We start from the raw sequence: 23,998 nt of genomic DNA, 5'->3' as shown, positions 1-23,998 counted from the left end.
GGCAGCACGGAGTCCTAACCACTGGACCGCCAGGAAAGTCCCAGCCTGGCCTTTTAAACCACAGGGATAGCAGGAAAAAGCTATCTTCCATGGATAGGTTGGGAGAGGTGTTGGGGAGCTGGGAGAGGGAACGAAAGTGTGTTTAAGTGCTGGTCACTCAGTCATGTCCGCCTCTTTGCAACCCCGTGGACTGTACCCGGCCAGGCGCCTCTGTCCATGGAATTTTCCAGGCCAGAATACTGGAATGGGTTGCCATTCCCATCTCCAGGGGATCTTCCCTACCCAAGGACCAAACCAGGTCTCCCACATTGCAGGCTAATTCTTTACCATCTGAGCCACCAGGGAGAGGAGAAGAGAGGTTAGTAATTAAATCTCAGAATTAGCTTGTACTTCATCTTTCCTAATTCATAAGGTCCTAGCAGGAAGTACTGAAGGAAGGAAATTGAGTCTTGCCTATGAAGCAACAGGAGGGTCTAATGCCCCCTAAACTGGCTATGATCAGGACATTAAAGTCAAATCTTGACCTGTAGAGAAAGGTCTGGGGATGTGGCTATCTGGGGTAGCAGGGTGGTCAAGGAGACAGAAAAGGACAAGATGGGGAAGAAAAGCTTGGAGAAAGAAATTCAGTTGTGGCCAGGCTTAGTGAGGAAGTTGGCAGTCTAGTGGTGGGGGCTGTGTGGTGATGGAGAAGGCAGAACGGAACACATTGTTAGGCTTCACCATCTCCACATGGTGGCTAGTCACAGAGGCCACAAGCTGCTCCCGTGTGAAGTACAGGAATTGGGAGTCACATAGAGGCCAACAAGAAGGCAATGTCATGAACAAACGACTATTCTGTGTACTTGAAATCCATAAATAACAGCAGGAGCAACAAAAATCCTGGCTTTACCACTTTCTAGGCGGGGAAGTTCTCTCCACTAGATATAAACTCCAGGAGGGCAGGGACTTGTCCATTTGCTCATCTCTGCAAACCCCGTGCTTGACACACACTATGCAGTAAATCAATATTCATTGAATAAATCAATATAAGCTCTCTGAGCCTTTTGGTTGGCTTCAGTCAACCAGAGGTGCTCACAGTGAAGGGAGGGACTCCTAATCATTGCTACGAACCTGGGTTTCAGGAGTCAGAGAGGCAAAGAGGAAAGCTAGTGTGCAGATCTGGAAGACAATGAGAAGAATTCTAGGAAAGGCAAGGTAAAGACAGTCCGTCCCTCACCATAAACAGTCAAGCAGTGAGCAGGTCCCAGTGGTGAGCCAGCACTTGGGTCACTGGAATCGGCAAAGGAAAGCATCTTTGAGGAGTTGCATGGGAGTGCAGGGGATTCCTAGGTCAACACTCCTGGCATCACCCAGGACACACAGTGTTCAGCTCCGTCTCCCTTTCTGGTTAGTTTGTTCACTTTTTTGCTATCATTCCACTTCATTCTTTTTAAAAAATATTTTTGGCCACGCCCAGTTTGGCATGTGGGATCTTAGTTCCCCAGTCAGGGACTGAACCCATGCCCCCTGTTATTCGAAGTGTGGAATCCAACCATTGGATTGCCAGGGAATTCCCCACTACGCCATTGTTGTGTTGGGAGTTCTTTTCGGGGGTTGACAATGAAGTTTACTCCTGGATTCTCCACATTTCTCTCTTCTGGCTTCAAGTAAACCTACATTTTAAAAAATGCTTTTAAAGGATTATTTATGTATTTGTTTCTGACTGGGTCTTCACTGCTGTGTGGGGTTCTCACTGCGGAGGCTTCTGTTGCAGAGCACGGCTCTAGGGTGCATAGGATCAGCAGCTGCGGCTCTCGGGCTCCGGAGCACAGGCTCAGTAATTGTGGCGCATGGGCTGAGCATGGGCTTAGTTGCTCCGGGGTGGCACGTGGGATGTTCCCAGACCAGAGAAGACTGTGTCTCCTGCGTTGGCAGGCGGATTCTTTACCACTGAGCCACCAGGGAAGCCTCTTGCAAACATTTTTGAAGTTTTTTCCACTAGGAACTATGGAAATGGAGAAAAGGAATTTGTAAAATAACAAACCTGGGGTAGTTACAAAGTCATTTCAAGTCTTCATGGCTTGTAATAGTAATCCATTCTAGAGTCTCCTCTATACACTTGATTCAGTTATTTTTGGTTACTAACCATCAGCCTTTCAACTTATTTCTGTTCCTGGGGCTAGTGAGCCTATGTTCACTCCCCATGTCAGAAGACCCCATTTCTGTCCCACAGAGGTGCCGTGGAAGCATAATCCATATGACCAAGGAGCAAGTGAGTCTGTAAAGTTTAGGGAATCTTCAGGCAGAGCAATTTGCCTTGCTGCATTTCTGTACAGTGGTCCTTTATGATGACTACAGCTACCTCTGAGGTTGCCTAGGACCGACTCCCTACCTTTCTGAAGCTACTCTCTAGCCACCCTGTATCCCCTGGACCCAAAGAATAACCCATTTGAGTTCCATAAAAAAATCTACTTTGCTGACAAATGGAGAAAGTTGTTGTTCAGTCGCTCAGTCGTATCTGACTCTTGCGACCCCGTGGACTGCAGCACGCCTGGCCTCCCTGTCCACTGTCTCCTGGAGGGAGTAGCATGGGAATATACACACTACCACATATAGAATGGATAGACGGTGGGAACTAGATGTATGACTCAGGGAGCTCAAGTCAGTGTTCTGTGACAACAGAGACGGGTGGTGGGAGGTGGCAGGGAGATTCAAGAAGGAGGGTATGTATGTATACCTGTGGCTGATGCATGTTAATGTACGGCAGAAACCAGCACGATATTGTAAAGCATTTATCCTTCAATTAGAAAGAAATTTTAAAAAAAGAAACACAAAAAATCCACTTTGTTGATCATACAGGATTGTATGAGGACAAGATGATATACACCTGAGCAATACATCCATGTTGAAGTTGACTGGCTTGAAGTATAAATGAACTGACTCATGCATTAATCAGATATAAACACAATTTCATGCTTATCAAGTATGGACCATCCTCTCTAGCAATTACAGTGTGGGTGAATAGTGATACGGTACTGAGGGGCTGGGTGACCATCCGTCTCTGCTTCCACCACGTGGAATCTCCATTCCAGCCCTGTACTTAGAATGCCAGGTCAGCATTTAACCCAGCTCCATTGTGTGGACAGTTTCAGTAGGACAAAGGCCCCAGCACAGCACAAGCTAGCCTAGCAGCCCCTTTGGCTAGCTCCTGAGGGCCCCCCTTCTCTCTCTTTCTCTGGTAATGCTTTGCTGACTGCTGACTCCTGGCAAAGTCCAGAACAATCACCAAGCTCTGAGGGCATCATCCCTCTCCCACTCATATTTAAGGGCTCCAATTAGCACTTGGATCAGGCTAGGGCCCCTGTGTGTTAGAAATGGAGTAATCCAAGAAATAGAGTAAATAGTCTAGTCTATCCTGTCCTTGGAAGGACTGTTGCTGAAGCTGAAACTCCAATACTTTGGCCACCTGATGCACAGAACTGACTTATTGGAAAAGACCCTGATGCTGCAAAAGACTGAAGGCGGGAGAAGGGGACGACAGAGGATGAGATGGTTGGATGGCATCGCCAACTTGAAGGACATGAGTTTGAGCAAGTTTGGGGAGTTGGGATGGACAGGGAATCCTGGCGTGCTGCAGTCCATGAGGTCATAGAGTCGGAAATGACTGAGCAACTGAACTGAACTGACCCTGTCCTTGCCTCCTTCTCCACTTTCTTTCCTGTGGAGTCAGATACAACCCAAGCCAGGCAGACCAATGCTTGCTATGGGTCAGGTCCCGTTCTAAGCACTTTTATATCTCAGATACTGGTATTCTCTAGGATCACACCTTCAGCTTATTCCCTACTTACTCTAGTTTACATCCTCTCTTTGGATGACTTCATCTAAGTCATCCCCTCCCTTGAAATTTATATCCATATACCTACAGAATGTCTTCACCTACTTGGGTGTCCCACAGACCACAATTCAGCCTGTTCAAAACTGAATTAATTATCTTTCCCCATCCAAACATGTTTTTCCTTCTGTATCCCATTAAAAATTTTTTTATTATAGTATAGTTGCTGTATAATGTTGTGCTAGTTTCTGTTGTACAATGAAGTGAATCAGCTATATGTATACATATATCCCCTCTCTCGTGGGTTTCCCTCGCCCCTCTTCCCTGGCTGTATCCTCTCATTAAGTCAGAAACCTACGAATCAAGTTTTCTTCTCCTGCCTAGCAATAACCACAGTTCCATCAGTTCTACTTTTTGGATAGCTGAGCCCACACCAAAGACTCCCAGAGTCTTTGGACTCTGCTTAACTCTGTTTCTAGTCTCATCCCCTCCAATTCACTTTCCATGTTGCTGTCAGCTCTGTTTGTAAAAGGACCTGTAATTTGTCCTGTGTTCCCTTTAACAACTCTCATATGCCTGAAAAACATTCTTATCAGGGCACACATGACTCTTCATCGTTCGGTATCAACTTTTCTAACTACTCTCCTTATCTCCCTAGTATGTGACTCTGGGAATACTGTGCTTCTTGTTGTTCCTCTAACACCCACTCTACTTTATAAGCCAGTGCTTTATCCTAAGCTGTTCCCTCTAGCTTAAATGTCTTTTCCTCCTTTGTCAAGTAAAATTCTATCTCTTCCTAATTATTTATTATGCATGGAAATGTTCAAGAGTTAATTACTTGTTCATTAGCAATGAGGAAGATAGATCAACAGAATGAAGGTGAGTTTGTCAGATAGTCTGTAAAAGTGAAATAATCCAAGAGATAACAGGTAAGAAACTATCCCCTGAGCAGGGAATAAAGTAATACAGTTATGGTCTGACAGCGTGAGGAACATGGAGTGATCACTTCAGCTCTTAGGACCAGGAGGAACAGAAAGAGAAGTCCTACAGAAATACAACCCTGGAAATTTCTCATTACTGAGTGCTGTGTTAAGTCGATTCAGTCCTGTCCGATTCTTGGTGAGTCTATAGATGGTAGCCCGCCAGGCTCCTAGCTTAATGGGATTCTCCAGGTAAGAATACTGGAGTGGGTTGCGATGGCCTCTTCCAGGGGACCTTCCTGACCGAGGGATCAAACCCGCATCTCTTGTCTCCTGCATTGGCAGGTGAGTTCTTTACCACTAGCGTCACCTGGGAGAGGATGACTCTACTGAAGGGAAAGTCACCTTCACACCTGTGCTTCTAGTCTTGAAAAGAATGGAAACCTCTCTTCTCACACCCTAATAGGGATGGAAAGGCTGAGCCAGGCTGACCCCTGGTGGAAGGAATGAGCTAATGCATGCAAGAACGTTGGCACAAAGCTCCCTTATGTATTCCTTTACTCAAAAACAGTGAACACTTACTCTGTACTAAGGAGAATCCTGAGACCCAGGAACACAGAGTACAAGGGACTTAAAGCCCCTTATGAATTCACAACCTAGTGGGTGGGCTAGCCTCTTTAAATGTTCCCTCAGCCTCACAGAGGAGAATGGAAGACCAGGCGAAAAGCCAATGCAGCAGACCGGGGAGAAACAATGTGATAGAGATTTAATAACAATCAGATATGTGAGAAGCAGGAATCAAGATTTCTGGGAGAAATATCAACACTCAGATACGCAGATGACACCACCTTTATGGCAGAAAGCGAAGAACTAAAGAGCCTCTTGATGAGAGTGAAAAAGTTGGCTTGAAACTCAACATTCATAAAACTAAGATCATGGCATCTGGTCTCATGTCATGGCAAATAGATGGGGAGACAATGGAAACAGTGACAGACTTTATTTTCTTGGGCTCCAAAATCACTGCAGATGGTGACTGCAGTCGTGAAAGTAAAAGACGCTTGCTCCTTGGAAGAAAAACTATGACCAACCTAGACAGCATATTCAAAAGCAGAGATATTACTTTGCCAACAAAGATCCGTCTAGTCAAAGCTATCATTTTTCCAGTAGTCATGTATGGATGTGAGAATTGGGCTACAAAGAAAGCTGAGTGCTGAAGAATTGATGCTTTTGAACTGTAGTGTTGGAGAAGACTCTTGAAGAGTCCCTTGGACTGCAAGGAGATCCAACCAGTCCATCCTAAAGGAAATCAGTCCTGAATATTCAATTGAAAGACTTATTTTGAAGCTGAAACTCCAATACTTTGGCCACCTGATGCGAAGAACTGACTCATTGGAAAAGACCCTGATGCAGGAGGAGAAGGGAACGACAGAGGATGAGACGGTTGGATGGCATCACCAACTCGATGGGCATGAGTTTGAGCAAGCTCTGGGAGTTGTTGATGGACAGGGAAGCCTGGTGTGCTTCAGTCCACGGGGTCGCAAAGAGTCAGAGATGACTAAGTGACTGAACTGAACTGAGATATGTGAAGTGAGGGAGACAAAGAAGTAGAGGACTTCCAGCTTTCTGGCCTGGGCACCATTGTGGGTTGCAGCTCACCAAGTCAAGGGATAGAGGAAGAGAAAGTGTGTAGGAAAGCAAGATTAGCTTAACCACCTTTGCTTTGCAAGCCATAGATATGGCTTCTGGGAAGCCTCTTCCCAACAATCTCTCATGTACTACTCAATCAGAGGCTTCTACTTTGCTTCCTGAGCATCCTATAACCACTTCAATCACAGCACATAGTCCATGATAATGCAGCTGCCAATATTCTCATCAACCTTCTCACTAGATTCATAGACTTTTGAAAGAAGAACTGGGCTTTGTGGGAAAAAGATGGTAAGCAGCAGGCATATCATGTAAAACCTTGTAACAGTGCAAGGGAATATGATGCAGGCATAGTAAAACATTTAAGTAGAGAAAAACAAACAAAAAAACCCAAAAGATAAAAGTAGCATGATGTGAACAGATTTGTGACTTAAAAATATCATTCTGAGGCTTCCCTGCTGGCTCGGTTATAAAGAATCCCCCTGCCAGTGCAGGAGACGCGGGTTTGATCCCTGATCTGGGAAGATCCACGTCGCGGAGCAACTAAGCCTGAGCACCACAACTACTGACCCTGTGCTCTAGAGCCCTTGAGCCGCAGTAACTGAAACCCCCTGTGCACCACAGGAGAAGCCACCGCAGTGAGAAACCCAGGCGACCCGGTGACCACAGAGCAGCCCCTGCTCACAGCTAGAGCAAAGCCCATACAGCAGTGAAAACCCAGCACAGCCAAAAATAAAAAAACTTTAAAAATCACTCTGGTTGCAGTGTGAACACTGGAGGATAGGTAGAAGTTGGGAGACCAATTTAGAGGCGACCACACTTAAAACAAGAAAGCCCCCGTTTAGGTCAAGGATGACAGTGGCCTGAACTAGGGACATTGCCACAGGCCCAGTAGTTGGGAGTCTGGAATAAGAGAATAATTTTTGGTAAATTAGGTGCTGAAAGACTTGAAACCCCTTTTTCGGGGGAATAGGAGGAAGATGGTGATGCCAGAATCTTGGCTATCTGTGCGCTAATGCCAAACAAAAATAAGGAGCTGGAGTTATGGAGGAGAAGGAAAGAGTGGTTTTATTTCTTTGCCAGGCAAAGGGGGACTGCAGTAGGCTAATGCCTCAAGAACTGTCCCACTCCTCTTTCCCTCTACCCCTCCAGTGTGTAGGAAGAGGTTATATAGTCAGGCAAGTGTACGTGATAAGAATCAAGGCAGTAAGTCGCGCATGCTTCTTTCTTTGCCAAGTTTCAAGAGTGGGGTTGTTAACAATAATAGGGTGTGTGCTGGTCTTAGCAACCAGTCTCCTAATTTTGATGAGCTTCTCCAGTCTGTTTAATCTTGCCTCAGGTGGTTTTGCGGCTCATCTGCCCTTTTGAACTCAAGTCATGGAAGCTGGAGTCATGTTTACAAGAAATGGGGGACAAAAAGGCCTCTGTGTCCCGGAGCCCCACAGAACCCTGGTCAGCATCAATTGGATGTTATTTGGGTGGCCAGTAAAGCATTGAGAAGCGGCTTTATAATCCTAGAAAGCAGGGATATAGAGACTCAAGCAAATAAAAAAGTTCAAAATGTAGGCCCTCCATAATCACCCACTTAACTGATCCATTCTGAAGCAAACTAGTGATATTTGGGGGTAAGCTGAGAAAACCAAATATTGTTAAACCTTCCCTTGCCAGGTCTGAAAACACAAAACCAACATTTATTAATATTTATTGTTAACAACTGCCACTTACCCAGTGGTTGTTATTTGTCAAGATGTACTCTAGGGTATTCTCTCATTTAACTTTTACTAAGGCTGACAACTAGACACTTTTTTTTCAATGAGACTATTATGGCACAGAAAAATTAAGTGGTTTTGAACTGTGGTGTTGGAGAAGACTCTTGAGAGTCCCATGGACTGCGAGGAGATCCAACCAGTCCATCCTAAAGGAAATCAGTCCTGAATATTCATTGGAAGGACTGATGCTGAAGCTGAAGCTTCAATACTTTGGCCATCTGATGTGAAAAACTGACTCAATGGAAAAGACCCTGATGCTGGGAAAGACTGAAGGAAAGAGGAGAAGGGACGACAGAGGATGAGATGGTTGGATGGCATCACCAACTCGATGGCCATGAGTTTGAGCAAGCTCCGGGAGTTGGTGATGGACCGGGAGGCCTGGCGTGCTGCAGTCCACGGGGTCGCAGAGTGGGAGATGACACAGTGACTGAACAACAAAACAACTGGTGGGCTCGAATCCAGTCACTGTTTAATTCTAAAATCTATACTTATAACCATCTTGCTACACTTTCTAAACGTCCTGTTTAGTTAAAATAAGAACAGCATTCCGCCCCGCAAAATACCCGATTAACCAACCCCCGAGGGAACAGAAACAGAACTCACTAAAATGGCGGCTCTTACGTCATCACACTGCGCGGCGCGCTCTCGAGCGCCACGTGCTAGAGGAGCAGGCGGGCAGATGGAGGGGTCTCAGCTGGGGGCGTGCCCTGTTCATCCGTGGCGCAAGATGGCGCTCCCCTTTGCACGTAGGTTGTGCCTGTGCCGCCGGGGAACCAAACGATTGGGGGTTGCCGCCACGGAAGCGCGCAGAGGTAGGCTTCTATCCTTTTACTTTTTTTTACGTCCAAAATAGTTTCCGTCTGATATTCCTGGAGCCCGCGGGAGAAACATCCCCAGCCCCTTCGACTCATTCCCGTCCTCCACCTGCGTTCCAAACGCGGGAGACTCTCTGGTTTCTTTAAATTACACGGCTTCTCCAGTCCGAGTTTTTCGGCTCCTTGGGCTGCCCGTAGTAAAGCGCCCTAGCTCTCCTGTCCGCTCGACATTCTGACTCTTCCGTGTTTCCTCTTGATTTGTCTGCCTGTTTTACATCGGCTTGTGTACGTTCTAGAGTTCTAGCTCACGTCATTATCCAGTCTTTTTGCTCTGCCCGCAGGCATCAGTTTCAAATTGGAAGAAAAGACAGCCCACAGCAGCCTGTTACTCTTCAAAGGTGACACAGGTGTCAAATACGGCATGGTGGGATTGGAGCCTACAAAATTAGCCTTTAATGTGGAGCGCTTCCGGGAGTGGGCAGTTGTGCTGGCAGACACAGCTGTCACCAGTGGCAGGCATTACTGGGAGGTGACAGTGAAGCGCTCTCAGCAGTTCCGGATAGGAGTGGCAGATGTGGACATGTCTCGCGATAGCTGCATCGGTGTTGATGATCGTTCCTGGGTGTTCACCTATGCTCAGCGCAAGTGGCACACCATGTTGGCCAACGAGAAAGCCCCAGTTGAGGGCATGGGGCAGCCAGAGAAGGTGGGGCTGCTGCTGGAGTATGAGGCCCAGAAGCTGAGCCTGGTGGATGTGAGCCGGATTGCTGTGGTCCACATACTACAGACAGATTTCCGGGGTCCAGTGGTGCCTGCCTTTGCCCTTTGGGATGGAGAGCTGCTGACCCATTCAGGGCTTGAGGTACCTGAAGGGCTCTAGTATGTCCATGACTGGAGTCCCTAATCACTCTCTTGGCCTGCCTCCTGCTCCAAGTGTCTGAAACCTTTTAACTGTGCCTGAAGAAACTGCTGGCTCCGAAAATTCAGTGACGGGTCCTCTGTGCAATATTTGTTATCTTCCTTTCTCCTACCTTGTGAAAGCTAGGTATATGGCCATGCTCTCCCCTCCCCCAAACTACTGCCAATTTCCTAGGCTACTATGAATGTACTTTCTCTGTACTTGCATCCTTCAATCTCTGTCTCCCTGTGTCCAGGCCTTTCTCAGACTGTATTCAGTCCTGGGGGTCTTACCCTTCAGCTTTGTTTGAATTTCATCACTGTGCTACCTCTCCCTCCCTTTGCCCACATCTAACTTGTTTGTTTTGGAGGCTCTACCTAATCTCTCCAGAGTAAATCCTTTCTACCTCTGGCTGGAGCAGTGGTGCCGTGAATGACTTGGCCCTTTCTGTACAGCACATCCAGAGTTTGGGCTCTGGCTCCCTCGGGCAGTGCTTTACTGACTGTGTCAGGATGAGAACAGAGCCCTCCTTCCCTAATGCTTCAGTGTTAAGACTCTCAGCCCCACACAGCTGCAGGTCTCCTCACCCTGAGTCCATCTGCCTTAATTGCACACCTCTGATCTGGTCATGTGTTGCAATCACTGGACCAGTTACAATCATGACCAAAGGGGAAGAGACACATGGGGGATATTGAGGGAATGAGTGCCAAAAACTTTATTCTCCAGGCAGTCCATCTTCATTTCAGCTACAGTTTTGACTTCCAGAGCAAGAAAGGAGGGCTGAGGTCTTACACAATTCACTTGGGGGTTTGTTCAGACCCAAGCAGTTGCTCCCACTTGGCAGCACAATATACTTTATCTAAAGCAGTATTTACCGAGTGGGGCGAGTATGTATGTGAAATATGTATTCTTTGGGCTCTGTCTGACCCTGTGGTTCCACCTTACTCTACAATACCTTTATGATGGTGATGCAGCTGGGTGGCCCTAGGGGAGAAAGAGAAGGACTGGGTCTGGCAAAGATCATTCGTGTAATTAAAGTTTATTTGAGCACAAAATACTTTCTCTGTCTATAAAATTGCTATTAGCAGTAGCAGCAGCACTTCTGGCCAAAGGGGAAGTCTCCAGACTACTAAAGCCCAGTACATAGCTCCCTCTTCCTCTGTGTACGTATACACGTGTGGGGTGGCTAGAGCGCCTCCGCCGGACTCTCTCTCAGAATGGCTTCTTGGGAGAGAAGAGGGGACCTGCATGAAAACCTGGGATGATCTGGAGTGGGCTAAGCCATTAGTCTGTACTTTTAAGAAGCCCACAATCTTTGCTGATAGCTCTACTGCAGGTGTCCACAAAGGCACTTCTCTGTACGCTTTCTGCCAAGGGAATGGGGTATTTCCACTCTTTCACAAAAAGCACGGGCCTTAGTCCTGGTCCCCACTGAAGCAGTGCGGCCCTCCGTAGCATGTTTGGTGGTTATATGTTAAGTGTGTGGCCAGCTTGTGCTTTTTCTTGGGCAGGGACCATGCACGCCCCATGCTCACACCATGCTCTCTAAGTTCTCTTTGGACAGGGCCTCGGCTGCAGCTTCAGCCCAAGTCTCAGATGGTGTGTATGAGTCCTGGTAGTCTTGGAGCAGTTTCACCACTTCCAGGTGGTTGAACTGCACAGCATCATCCAGGGGGATGTTGCCCCACCTGAGGGGAGGAACAGAGACCATGAGCGGGCAAAGAAGACATCAAGAGTGCCCTGGTTATACACCTAACTGGTGGCTGGAGCGCAGAAGTAGAGAGGTTGCTGTCCATTTTCTGTCCCCCACCACTTTAGCTTAATCCTACTCACCTGTCCTTGACAAAAGGATTCACTTTGCAGGCCTCAATCAGGAATTTAACAACTTCAGTGTGTCCTAGGAACATGGGCAGAAGGAAAACGAGAGGGTACAGATCCTAACGCTTGTGGTGGTAACGTGCGTAGACACTTGGCAGCTGGAGTCTGAACTAAAAGGGGAGGGGGGAAGGCTTCTTCCCAGTTTTGCTCCCTGCAGCACCCAGTAGTAGCCTGCACACTGAAGGCCATCCAGACAAAACTAGTTGTTGCCTCTGAAACCTTGTGGGCACACATAATGGGGGGTACTCTTGGTAGAAAACAAAGGTCTTGGGATCTGCTTCCCCTCTTATTTTTAACCTTCAGATACCTTCAGCGGCAGCAACATGCAGGGCAGTGCGGGAGTCATAGTCTTTCTGTTCCATGTCCATGGCTGACAAGGCAAACCTAAAGGGGAGTAGAAAGTAGCTGGAGTTACCCAGATCAGCGTAGAGTCACTGGTAGCCTTTCTGAAGTGGGGTCAGACTGGATGAGTTCCAGAAAAAGCAAGACAGAGTTTATGACAAGATCTGCGGACTCTGTACAGTCTGTGTTCTCTATCTGATGAGGCTGTCAACTCCTGTGTCACAGGTGAGTGTGATGGTTCCAGGAACATCGCTGCCTACCTGTAGTAGGTGCCCAGTACAGATTCATTGGTGTTGGTAGTCCATTTGAGGCAAGGTCCTTACCGATCTCCTAGGACTCTGCTTTTAACACCCAGATTAATCACAATAGTGACTACCATTAATTAAGTTCTTATCACATGGCAGTCACTGTACTTTAAAGAAAAAACTCATTTAAATACAGTCTCTGACCATTCAGTCTGACTGTAAGGCTGAAGCAACTATTTGGCTATGTTGACAGCTAATGAGATTTCTGACTAGGAGTATTTTATTGTGTTTATTTGGTCAGAGTATAAGTACCTTCGAAGAGCTGAGACATCTCCACTAGAGGCAGCAAATAACAGGTTCACCACAGTCTTGTTCTGGAAAACAAATCAGACCCGCCTGAGATGAACTGTGACTGAACCCACCCATGCCCAGCTCTTCCCTGTCGCCCTCCCTTGTGTGTTAGCCTTAGGGGTTAATTTAGCCTACAGTTTTATTGAAGTGTTATGTAATGTTCTTTTCTGAAATAGTCTTATGAGTACCCCCCAGCCCCAAGGGTTTTCCTTACCCGGACTTCTCCCCCTTCACGCCGTGGGTCTAATTTCCGAGCACAGTGCCTCAGGTTATCATAGTTGTGGAAATTGAAGAGAGACACCAACCTCTGGAATTGTAAGGCAAAGAGATGGTTTACTTCCTCCCTGCACTTAGTAGGAGCTTGAAATTGCTTTTGTTTTCTCATTCAAAAATACGAAGTACGATATGCAAAGTAACTTACTTGGCAGAAGTGGACCCCCCTATAGCTGTTCCCCAGCTTGTCCAGTGGAGGTGATAGACACATCATCCCCATGATGTTGGGCACCACCAGGAGGATGGCTCCTGACACAGCTGATTTGGCCGGCAGGCCCACCTTGGGGACAAAGTTGGAACTGAGGATGAGCCAGAGATGCCCCACCTCTTAGCCAATCCAATGACTGCATGGGCAAGGCCACGACCATCTCAAACTGTTGGCTTGTTAATTAGCTTTTCTTATTCCTGTCCTCCCCTGCCCTCTTTTAAATTTGTGGCTTCAGTAAGGAACCTATCTACTCTGTGCCTGAAGCTGTCCTAGAGCTAGGACAGTCTGTCAGTTAACTTACATTCAGGTGGTAGGAGGCAGACAAAAATAATCACAACTTAGGATAACACAGTAGAAAAAGAGCCGGGTGCTGTGATTGAAGATGAAGTGGGGGGAGGGAGGGAGGTGCCCAGTGGAGAAGTGGGTGGTCAGAAAAGCCTCTCTTTGGAAGTGGCCGCCTGTATGAGACCTGAAGAACCTCCAGCCATGTGAAGGGCGGCAGCGGAGTGGGTCTGAAATTGTACTCTCCTGCATTTATGTGTTTGAGGGGTTTGCTGTGTTTGGCAAACTCCCCTAAGGATTCTTGGCCTAAATTGCCCAGCTGGAGGTTAGTGAGTGAGAGGCAGGAACACACGTCCACCTCTCCACCTTCAGAGACTCAGCGTCCTCTCTTCTTGGCTCTGGGCTTGTGACGAATGGATGGCAGGGCCAGACGCACTCACATGGAAGGCAAACTGGCCCGAGAAGTCGTACATGCCGCAGGAGTGCATGAGGCTGAGGGTGTTGCGCACGGCTTCCGCGCTCAGCACGCTCTCTCCAGTGATGGGGCAGATCCCACCATTGGCCAGGGTGGCTGCCATGACACTGCCCGATTCACAGGTCACCTCCACAGAGCACAGCTGTGGAGACGAGGCAGAGTTGAGGGTGTGGAGTGGACCCGGATGCTGTGCTCTGAGGTGTACCACAATGTTCTTGACACCTTGACCCTTCAACAAATTGCCCTGGTGTTTCTGAAGGGCCCGGGGACCCCTGGTGACCATCTTGTGGGTCACAGGAAGGAAGGAAGGCTGTCTTACTCCCTCGGCCCTGGGCTGAATGGCGGCGTTTGCTTACCTGGAAGTAGAGATCAAGGGCAGCCATCATGTCCACCCCTTTAGGAAAGCACTGCAAGGAAGAAAGGAGAGAGCCATCAGCAGTCCCTGTCGCACTGCCAGAAGTCCCCAACCCCCTCCGCCCTTACACCAGCCGCAGAATTCCCAGGGACTTTCTCTACCGCCTCTCCCGGTTACCTTCTTTTCCTTTAGATAATAGCCGATGGCATAATTCCGATCCCCCGTTTCCTTCTCTGACTGGAATCTGAAGCAGACACCCAATTTAGCAGTTGACATTTGAAAGATGGGTGTGAGGAGAAGGGGGGAAAATACCTTCCGTCAAAGAGAAAACTAGATCGCACATGTCAAACTAAATCCGCCCTTTTATAAATTCTCTCAGTGATACTGGAGGAAATGTCTGAACCTAAGCCAGCACTGGGCCCAGCTTTATGGTAGTGTGAAAAACAGCCAAACCCAAATGGTGTGGTCACCTAGCCTAGGAAAATGACGTTTTTGGCTTCACGAAGCTTGGCAAAAAAGGGCCCAGGTGCAGACTCTCACACTGTTTTTCACGTTAAGTACTAAACAGAAATGGAACCAATTCTTTTACAAAGCAAACAAATGTCAAGGATGGGGCAGGGAGGAATCTGGGAGGTCAAAGTTCCCCTGGGATTTCTTCCTCCCAACATTCTATCCTCCTTTAGTCACCATGCCCCCTCCCCGCCAAAGGCGCCCCTCAGCATATGTGTACACACACTCAAAATACCCCCCCACACACACATTTAGCCAGTCCTGTGAACAGGGCCTTACGTGGCATTGCTGAAACCCATGTATTCATTCCCAGCCATTTTGTTCAGATATTGCAAGACCTGGAAGAGAAAAGGAAGCATGGGAGACTCCCCATGCTTGAAGACCCCTAGTGAACACACACAGGCTTCTGCACCCCTGCACTCCTAACCCTCTGCACTCCTCAGTCCTTATGCCAGCAGGGACTTCTGAAGGTCTTCCTCCCTGACACCAGATCCCCACACTTCTGGAAATAAGGCTTCTAGTATGGGCTGGTGCACCATCAAAGTGCGGTTAAGGCCAGGCACCGGGGCAGCTGGAATGGACACCTTGCCATACAGAAAAGCAGCCGGGGGCTGAGCAGCGGGCTGAGCAGCGAGGGAACTTACAAAGTCAAACTTTTCTGCTTTGTTACAGTCCATCTGCAAGGCAACAAAAAGAGCTGTCAGTATTCTAAGCCTAGGAGGCTGACAGGGAGGGCCAGAAGGACCTAGTGGAGACAAACTGTTAGACTGGTTTTGCAACTGGGCATGTGTTGTGTTTTACGATAACATTTTTTTTTTTTTAACTGAGACTTTGTATCCATGCCTATGTAGTGATCTTAAAAACCATTTAGAGTTTATGATCAAGTAATGAGTACAGATAATTTCACCCCATCTGTGAGCCTCACCCATCCCCAGGCTTCACTCCCATCTCCATCCTCAATGCCAATCCTCATCCCTCACTCCCACTTTCATGTTCCTGGTTCCAGTCCTGTCCCCAAGCCCTGCCCCTATTCCTGCTCCCCATCCTCACTGCTTATTCCCCGGCAGGAGCCTTACTCTGTGCTATTCCTGATGCCCACAGCCGTCTCCAATCCTGGAGTGAGTGATGGGAATGGGAGGAGGGTGTGTGTTGCATACACTGTAATACTCAACTATATAAACTATATTGATAATTGAAGTAAAGTTAAAGATTCTAGCTAAGGGTCACGTCAGTAGGGCCTGTTTAGATGGGGATGGGATGAGGCAGGTCCCAGATACAGGGCTGTAGACAGAGTGATCCCAGAGCAAGGGGAGAGCCTGGTCCCCCCAAACCTCCAATTGCTTCCTGTCCATGTCAGGAATAGTGTCAACACTGCAGGAACTCTGACACCTGAGTCCCTAGGGGGAGGGTTCCTAACACCACCTTCCTCAGGAGGGGCTGCGATTGGCTCTGGATTGTTGCTGCCCACACTGCTGTCGGAGTGTTGCTCAAGCTCTGGGAGACCTACAGCTGACAGGCTGGCCTGACATCCTTGCTCAAGGCCAACTCACAGCTCCGGGTGACGTGAACAGCTGCCCCGGTCTGGCCATTCACCCTTCTTTCCATGAGTCCCTCACCCAGAAGTGGCCAATCAGTACCTAACAGAGCTGTCCTCCCCTTGTGTCTGGCATTCGGCCCTTGATTCTGGGCTGGGGTCAGGACCTGCTGTCTTCTCTCTGGGCCAGGAAGCTCTGGGCCCCAGACACATGGGTGGGGGCAGGGATACAGTTCCTCTTAGTAATGTCCTCAGCATAATTTATGAGTCCCTGCTGTGTCTTCACTGCCTCTTGGGCACCCTCAAAGCTATCAAGGCCCCACCAATCTCCCTGGAGAGACAGGCAGATATGAAGGATAGAAGAACAAGGCGAGCTAGAGAGCAGTACCTTCCAGAAGCCTAGGTAGCACTGACCTTGATCAGAGAGCTCACGACAATGGCACCAGCATTGACCATGGGGTTATGGGGGATTCCTGGGGAAATACAAACCACCCGGCGTCTTATCAGCCACTGAGTAAAACCTTTACAGCCTGCCTACTCTGCAGGGTAGATGGGAAAGGTTTCTTTGCTGGGGAGGATGGAGTGACAGAGCTGATCGGGAAGGGCAGAGGACTTCCCTGGTGGTCCAGCGGTAAAGACTCCCCCCTGCCAATGCAGGGGGCACGGGTTTGATCCCTGGTCCAGGAAGATTCCACATGTTACAAGGTAACTCAGCCTGTGCCCTGCAATTACGGAGCCCGAGTGCTGCTACTACTGAAGACTGAGTGCCCTAGAGCCCATGCTCCACAAGGGAGGCCACCGCAATGAGAAGACAGTGCTCCGCAACTCGAGAGTAGCCCCGCTCACCGCAGCTAGGGAAAGTCTGTACAGTAACGAGGACCTAGTGCAGCCAAAGATAAATTAAAAAAAAAAGGAAGGGCAAAGAAACACATACCCTTGGGAGAGGGGTGGGATAACAAGTGGACATCTGTGAGTCTGGTCCAGGCCCAGGGAGTGCTCACCTTCCTCATTGAGGGAGAGCGTGTTGTAGCGCAGGCCACTGGGCTCCTTGCCCACGAACCTGTGCACGTAGTCCGTGCCTAGGGTGCTTATGGAGATGGCATATGTGAGGGGCTTCACGCAGGACTGCAGGCAGAAGGGGATCTTTGTGTGGCCCACGGAGTGCCTGGAGGCAAACGGGCCATGAAAGGGGTTGGACTATGCTCTGCACCTGTGCCCTGCCTCCCCTTCCTCAGCCAGCATCTCACCGTTGACCGTCCACAGTGCACAGCGAGACGCCCCACAGGTCTGGATTTGACTTGGCCAGCTGAGGGATGTAGGCTGCCACCTGTGTAGGAGTGGGTAGACAAAACAGAGACAATGGAGAAATGGACATGGAGAGGGGGAACAGAGCTGAGGTTCAGGATCAGGAGAATCTTTTAGATAAAAGCTAAAATTCTGACTTCTGCAGGACAACAGGGTTCCCTCCTGCCTGGTGTTCCTAGAGATACCGAAGCCTTAAGTCCTAGGCCTTACCCTTCTGCAGACCCACTCCTATAGAGATAGCAGTAAAACGCATAGAAGGTATTAATACAAAGAGAATACTGGGTTAGCTTTCCTTTCTCTCCTTAGGCTCAATAACCCTGTAGTCTCTTTCAAAGTTCTATTGAATCCTTATGTCAGTTGTCTCCATAAAAACATCAGATTCCCTCACTTGCTCTAGAAATCACAGGTAAAAATACATAAAGCCCTTGTCCCCCACTTTTAGAGGTTCTGCTTCTCATCTCTCATCAGTTGGATTCCCAGCACCAGGAAATCTCCGAGAAGCAAGGTATACCTGGCCCAGAGCCCTTGCCCCTCCCTCTGTCCCTTGGCCCTCACCTTGCCTCCAGTGAGCTCTTTGGCATCCTCAAAGATGCGGTCCACGTGGCTTGTGAACTCCTCAAAATCAGGAATGACAAACTTCTTTCGGAAGGCCTGAGTCAGTAGCACAATGTTGCTGCTCACACACCTGGATCCCAGACACGATTGGGTTAGAGGGCTGGAGAGACACAGCTGTGACTCATGTGGAGGCATGGTGATTGGGAATAAAAAGTGTGAGTGGTCATCGGGTTTGGGGCCAACATCTGTGTATGTACCCTTTGGTCTATCACTGGATCTTTCTGGGTCTTGTTTCTATGCCTCTAAAATGAAGGGTTGTAATGATATGGAAAGATATTCCAAGACATAGTGTCCTGCGGTAGGAGGAAAAAAACCTCCTGAATAATCTGTAAGTGGGTTTTATATTTTAAATCTTAAATGTTTACATATGTATATGGACATTACCTAGAAGATACCTACTAATCTGTTTACTTCTGGAAAATGGGACTGGGATCGGGGAGAGAAGGAAAAGAGAACATGTATTTCTCTGTTGTTTGAATTTTTATAATAAGTATAGGCATATTCACGTGTTGCTCGTGTAACCAGTAAATAATAAAATTAAGTGAGGGGTTGACTTGAATCCCTAGGATTCCTCCTGGCTATTAAAGTCTGTGTCCCCAGAACAGTTTTGAGACGGGGTGCCCTTGTTTCCCGGGCCCTCACTTTCGGAAAAGATCTCGGTCCAAGAGGCCACCACTGTTGGACTCTCGAACCATGCGGCGCATCTGGCTCATGCAGTCCCGGAGCCGGGGATCTGACGTCTGCAGTCCGGTGGCCTTCAGCGCCTTCCGGGGAAAGAAGCCTGGTAAGGTCAACTACAAGGACAATAATCCAATCCTAATCATTTTCCCCAATGGATAACAATGAGCTCAACCCCAACTACTACAACAGGTGGAACAAATGGGTTTGCAGACTAAGAAAGGATGGAGTATAACAATTTTGAAGGCTAACATGGGTTTCCTGCCCTTTTTCATCAAGGCAGCTGGTTTCTGAACCCCTTGGATGTATGTGCCAAACCAAGAAGATAGGCAGTCAGAGGGTTGAATTACTCCTTCTCGAACAGCCTAAGCTATCTGCTATCATCAGCTGTTTTTCATCCTCATAATGAAGCCGCCCATTAGCTGCCTTGTACCTGCCCTACCTTCTCCCAGTTTCCAGAGATCCTAAGGTATCCCGAGCAGGTGGAGAGGAACTTACAGTAGTGAACTTATGGATGGGGATTCGTTCCTGTCCCTCAGCAATAGTGTAGAAGAGCAGGTCACCCAGACGGGACAGCATGCCACTCTCTGAAGAGTCACTGTTTGGAGGCAGACACAGGCGAGAAGGACAGGAAACTGAGAACTGCTCCCTGCTCCTCCTGCTAGAACAAGGGCTGATCAGTAGGGAGGTGTCCTCGGTCTACACCGCCTCCCTGAACCTTCTGATCTATCCCTGTAATTCTAACCTGTCACATCTGTCCTGTTCTCCAGCTTTCTTGTGTTCCTAAACTTCAGACATTTGTTTCTAGTGGCCTCCTAGATAATTGCATTTCTAGATGTACCATAGCACTGCAAATTCAGCATATCCAAGTCTGAGGTCATCTTGCCTGCCTCCCTCCCTCTGCTCCTCCTCTTGTGTTTCCCATTTGGATTAATAGTGTTACCACTTACCCACAGGCCAAGCTGGAAACGTAGAATCATTTGGACAATCCCCATACCTTACACCCATAACCAAACCTGGATGAGTCTATCAAGTCCATGTGCTTTTCTTCTCTCCCCCTCCGCTGGAATGGGGTAGTAGAAAGTACAGAGTTTGCCCCATAATAGCTATATGATCTTAATATAGATAGTAAGTCAGGTTATTTAATACAGCCAAACCTGCTTCCTCATCTCTAAAATAAGGGTAATGTGAGGTTTAATTTCAACAACATTCCATGAAAAACTAGCTCTCACAAAGTATTTGCTCAGTGGCTCCTTGTTTGTCGATTACACATTCTCTTGACTTGCAACCCATTGTTCACAATGTGACAGTTATCCTTCTAAAACTCAAATATCATTTCTCTAATCAGACCTTTGATAGCTCCCTAGTACCTACAAAATAAGTTCTGTTTCTTAGTATGGCATTAAAGGCTCTTTAAAACCTGCCAACATTCCTTTCCTACTTTCTACCATGCCCCCACACTCCAGTTATGCCAGGAGTAATATTAAATAAAAGAAGCAAGCTGAAGAACACTGTTTATACTATGGTACTATAGTATGGTGAAGTGAAGTGAAGTGAAGTCGCTCAGTTGTGTCCGACTCTGCGACCCCATGGACTGTAGCTTACCAGGCTCCTCTGTCCATGGGATTTTCCAGACAAGAATACTGGAGTGGGTTGCCATTTCCTTCTCCAGGGGATCTTCCCAGCCCAGGGATGGAACCCAGGTCTCCTGCATTGCAGGCAGACGGTTTCACCATCTGAGCCACCAGGGAAGTCTAAGTCTACCATAGTATGGTACAGGTAATAAATAGGTGGCTCCCCAAATGGGCTAAGGCACTGTCAGGCTTCCTGGCCTTTGTTGTGTGTACTGAAACTTCTGCATGGAAAGACCTTATCCTCCTTCACCTGTACAGTCCTGCTCATCCTACAAAGTCCACATCAAATTTTATTAACTCTGCAAAGGATTCCCCAAACTCCTAATTTCACTTATGCTGCTGGTATGACACAACAAACCATCTTATTGACAGAAAACAATCTTCCCTGCTCTACTGTCGTGTCTTCTTAAGTTTTTTCTGGAGGCAGGGCTGGGCCAGGCAGCATTCGGGATCTTAGTTCCCCTACCAGAGATATCAACATATATTTGTTGATATTTGCATAAAATATCTCTAGAAGGTTGTACAAGATATCAACGACAGATGTCTCTGCGGAGCAAAATTTCCTAAGAATTTACTCTAAGACATAATCGAACAACTGCATAAGAATATGTAGTAACCAAACTGGTTAAATAAATTAGGATATCTCAATACCATGGAATCTTACAATGACAAAACAGCAGCCATTAAAAGGACAATATCATGCATGCACACATTATATCATATTAAAAGCTGTTTATAAATGGAAAAGATAGGCTATCAAAGAATAGGAATACTATGATCCTACTTCTGTTAAATTTTTATATATCCATATATAGCATGTAGTATATATGTGGATATAAATCATGGATTTATATTGAATACAGATATATGTTTACCTCTAATATTGGAACCTTAATTTTTTCCTTGATACTCTATTTACCTTGTTTTTCTTTAATAATTAGAAATAAAGCTAAATATTAAAAAATGAAACAATAACCTGAATTACAGGGCTTTTTCTCTTTGCTACCCTCCTTTTCCACCAAGAACACTTTCCCCTCATGGAGGGTGCCACATTCCCAGAACCCATCCCTCTCCATGCCCTCAACCCCTTCTGCCCAAAGGAGTATCAGTCCAAGGCCTTTACCAAGAAGTCTCTGGGAGCACAGGCAGCAATAGGTAGGAGGATCAAGTTTCCTAAGAACACTTCCAACTGTAAATCAAATACTCCAATTAAACACACACACACACACACACACACACACCCACACACACACACACACCCACCCCCCACTTCTATTACCTGAGCCACAGGATAAGGAAGGAGGTGTGTGTGTATAGGAACCAGGGTTGTCTCTTGCTCCCTATCCCACAGAAGATGTCAGGGTGAGGGAGATTAAACCTTTTCTCTATCCCACCACTATTTCTCTCAAGGTGATTATTTAGGAAAAGTTTGGGTGGAAAGTAGACTGGGAGACAGAAGGTTTATTCTTTTTTTTTTTTTGAGAAGGTTTATTCTTTAAACATTCTGTGTCTCCTTGAAAGGAGGCTGATGAATAGCATAGTAACAATTCTTACCAATAATAAATTGTTTAGTTGCTAACTCTTGTCCGACTCTTTTGCGACTCCATGGACTGTAGCATGCCAGGCTCCTCTGTCCATGGAATTTCCCAGGCAACAATACTGGACTGGGTTGCATTTCCTTCTCCAGGGGATCTTCCCCACCCAGGGACAGAATCGGAGTCTCCTGCACTGGGAGGTGGATTCTTTACCACTGAGCCATCAAGGATAAATAGATAAAGCTTATTGAATGTTACCTGTCCAGGACAGGGGGCTTCCTGGATGGATCAGACGGTAAAGAATCTGCCTGCAATGTGGGAGACCTGAGTTTGATCCCTGGGTTGGGAAGACCCCCTGGATAAGGGAATGGCTACCTACTCCAGTATTCTGGCCTGGAGAATTCCATCAACAGTCCAGGACAGGAAATCCGGTGGTGGTGAGGTAGAGGACAGAGTGGTCTGTCTGGTTACTTTAATTATAGTGTGCATGTCTTTCTGATTGTCCTCAACAGATGCCAATGACAGGGGAGTTGGTTCATTTCTTATTCTCTATAAAAGAGCAGGGGCTACCTGCATAGTGTCTGTGTTGGATTCTGGGGACGACAAAATTTCCTTCTCAGTCTGTTTCTGCGTGTGGAAGACAAGAGGCTCATCCACCAAGTGTTCCTGGGTGGTGGGGGAGAGAGAGAGGTTCAGCCTCTAGGGCTGATTGAGACCAAAGGAAGAAAACACCTTAAATCAGGGAGCCGCCTGAGCAGCACGTTTAATGGCTCTTGACTGGTTCTGGTTTGGGAGATCTGCGTCTTATGATCTTCCCCTCCACTATAGATTTTCCTCCTTCAAAAACCAATCGGAGAACCACCCGTATTCTAGATTAGGGAGTCCTGATTACGCACACAACACATACGCAGACGACATACGCACGTATCTGCGTACCGATAACACTCGAACATCACACATTACATGCCGAAACACCGGTCACACACAGATCCAAGTACACCAGGACACGAGGCAGGCTGTTCCACACCCACGCATGCCCGAAAATACACACGAGGATCAGGGAGAAAAGGAGGGTGAGGATGGGCAGTGCTCACACTGCCCTGCACTCAGACACGTGCACCAAGCAACACTCCGCGCCCACCGGCATTCCCAATTAAGTACGTACCTTGGATAGGCACCATCCCGAGCACCGACCTGCCCAAAAGCCCTCCCGGGGGGACGGCACTTTACCGCCCGAGCGTGGCGGACCCAAAGCCCCAAATCTAAAGGAAAAGGCATCGCAGGACAGTAAGCGAGGAGAGGAGAAGGGAGATGCGATGCGCTCCTGAGGGAGCAGGACTCGGAAGCTAGCGGGAAACCGCAGAGGGAGTGGGAGCAAGCCTGTCCCTTGCCCCTGTCCCGCGAGTCTTACTGATCCCGATGCTGCGTCTGGTGGCTGTGCGGCGTCTCCTTGCCCTGCGCCGCGGCCTCACTGAGGTGGTGCCGGACGCCCCAGCCAAGGAGAGGGTTCTGGCTCAGGTGACCCCAGCCTCCCCGCCGGCAGTGACTGCCAGCCCTGCTCAGCGAATTCTGTAGAGCTTTGACGGAGCGCATCCTCCCAGCTCGCCGCCCGCTCGGCCCGAGCGCCCAGGGCGTCTGAGAGGTGGTTGGAGGGAGGGCCGGAAGAACCGCGGACCAGGTGGGGAGAGCTCAGTGATGGAGTGCAGTGGAGAGGAGAGGCCCGGTGGGTGGGGTTGGTGCAGGAGGAGGGGCCGGTCTCTACAAGGCTCGGGACACTGCCAGGAGCACCCAATTCCCCCTAGACAGGGCATCGCGGAGGCGCGCACGCGATGGAGCAGAGGCGCGGGGGGGGCGGGGGTCTAGCAGCTGGTGAGAAGGGGGCGGTGCTTGAGAGTTGGGATGGACAATGCCCAGGTCCAAT

The 23,998-nt window shown here is 48.1% G+C and overlaps 2 protein-coding genes across 2 annotated transcripts; one reads left to right on the top strand and one right to left on the bottom strand.

Moving 5' to 3' along the window:
* Window positions 1-8,811: 8,811 nt before the first annotated feature.
* On the top strand, window positions 8,812-10,906 carry SPRYD4 (SPRY domain containing 4). The gene is made up of 2 exons (XM_052640211.1): window positions 8,812-8,956; window positions 9,301-10,906. Exons 1-2 carry the CDS (start codon window positions 8,824-8,826, stop codon window positions 9,837-9,839), a joined length of 672 nt encoding a protein of 223 aa, XP_052496171.1. The 5' UTR covers window positions 8,812-8,823; the 3' UTR covers window positions 9,840-10,906.
* A 452-nt stretch (window positions 10,907-11,358) lies between these two features.
* GLS2 (glutaminase 2) lies at window positions 11,359-23,670 on the bottom strand. Its single transcript, XM_052640452.1, has 18 exons — window positions 23,489-23,670; window positions 19,407-19,506; window positions 18,873-18,994; window positions 18,171-18,300; window positions 17,558-17,637; window positions 17,312-17,475; window positions 16,725-16,783; window positions 15,421-15,453; window positions 15,056-15,114; window positions 14,444-14,510; window positions 14,268-14,318; window positions 13,877-14,053; window positions 13,095-13,226; window positions 12,888-12,980; window positions 12,635-12,696; window positions 12,043-12,119; window positions 11,691-11,754; window positions 11,359-11,545 (listed from the first exon to the last, which is right to left on the bottom strand). The coding sequence occupies exons 1-18, from the start codon at window positions 23,668-23,670 to the stop codon at window positions 11,389-11,391; spliced, it is 1,809 nt and encodes a 602-aa protein (XP_052496412.1). The 3' UTR covers window positions 11,359-11,388.
* Between the last annotated feature and the right edge of the window lie 328 nt (window positions 23,671-23,998).

Source organism: Budorcas taxicolor, chromosome 5 (assembly GCF_023091745.1).
Source record: "Budorcas taxicolor isolate Tak-1 chromosome 5, Takin1.1, whole genome shotgun sequence".
Taxonomy (NCBI): Eukaryota; Metazoa; Chordata; class Mammalia; order Artiodactyla; family Bovidae; genus Budorcas; species Budorcas taxicolor.
Note: the sequence above shows the minus strand (reverse complement) of the source record. Positions and strands in the feature narration are given on the sequence as shown.

Bases quoted from the DNA above. Each gene is read 5' to 3' on its own strand.
- SPRYD4 (XM_052640211.1), top strand. From the start codon at position 8,824: ATGGAGGGGTCTCAGCTGGGGGCGTGCCCTGTTCATCCGTGGCGCAAG. The intron at 8,957-9,300 runs GTAGGCTTCTAT...CTCTGCCCGCAG, and splicing joins CGCCACGGAAGCGCGCAGAG to GCATCAGTTTCAAATTGGAA.
- GLS2 (XM_052640452.1), bottom strand. From the start codon at position 23,670: ATGCGCTCCGTCAAAGCTCTACAGAATTCGCTGAGCAGGGCTGGCAGT. The intron at 14,319-14,443 runs GTAACCGGGAGA...TCTTCCTTGCAG, and splicing joins ATTATCTAAAGGAAAAGAAG to TGCTTTCCTAAAGGGGTGGA. The intron at 12,697-12,887 runs GTAAGGAAAACC...TTTGTTTTCCAG, and splicing joins GTGAAGGGGGAGAAGTCCGG to AACAAGACTGTGGTGAACCT.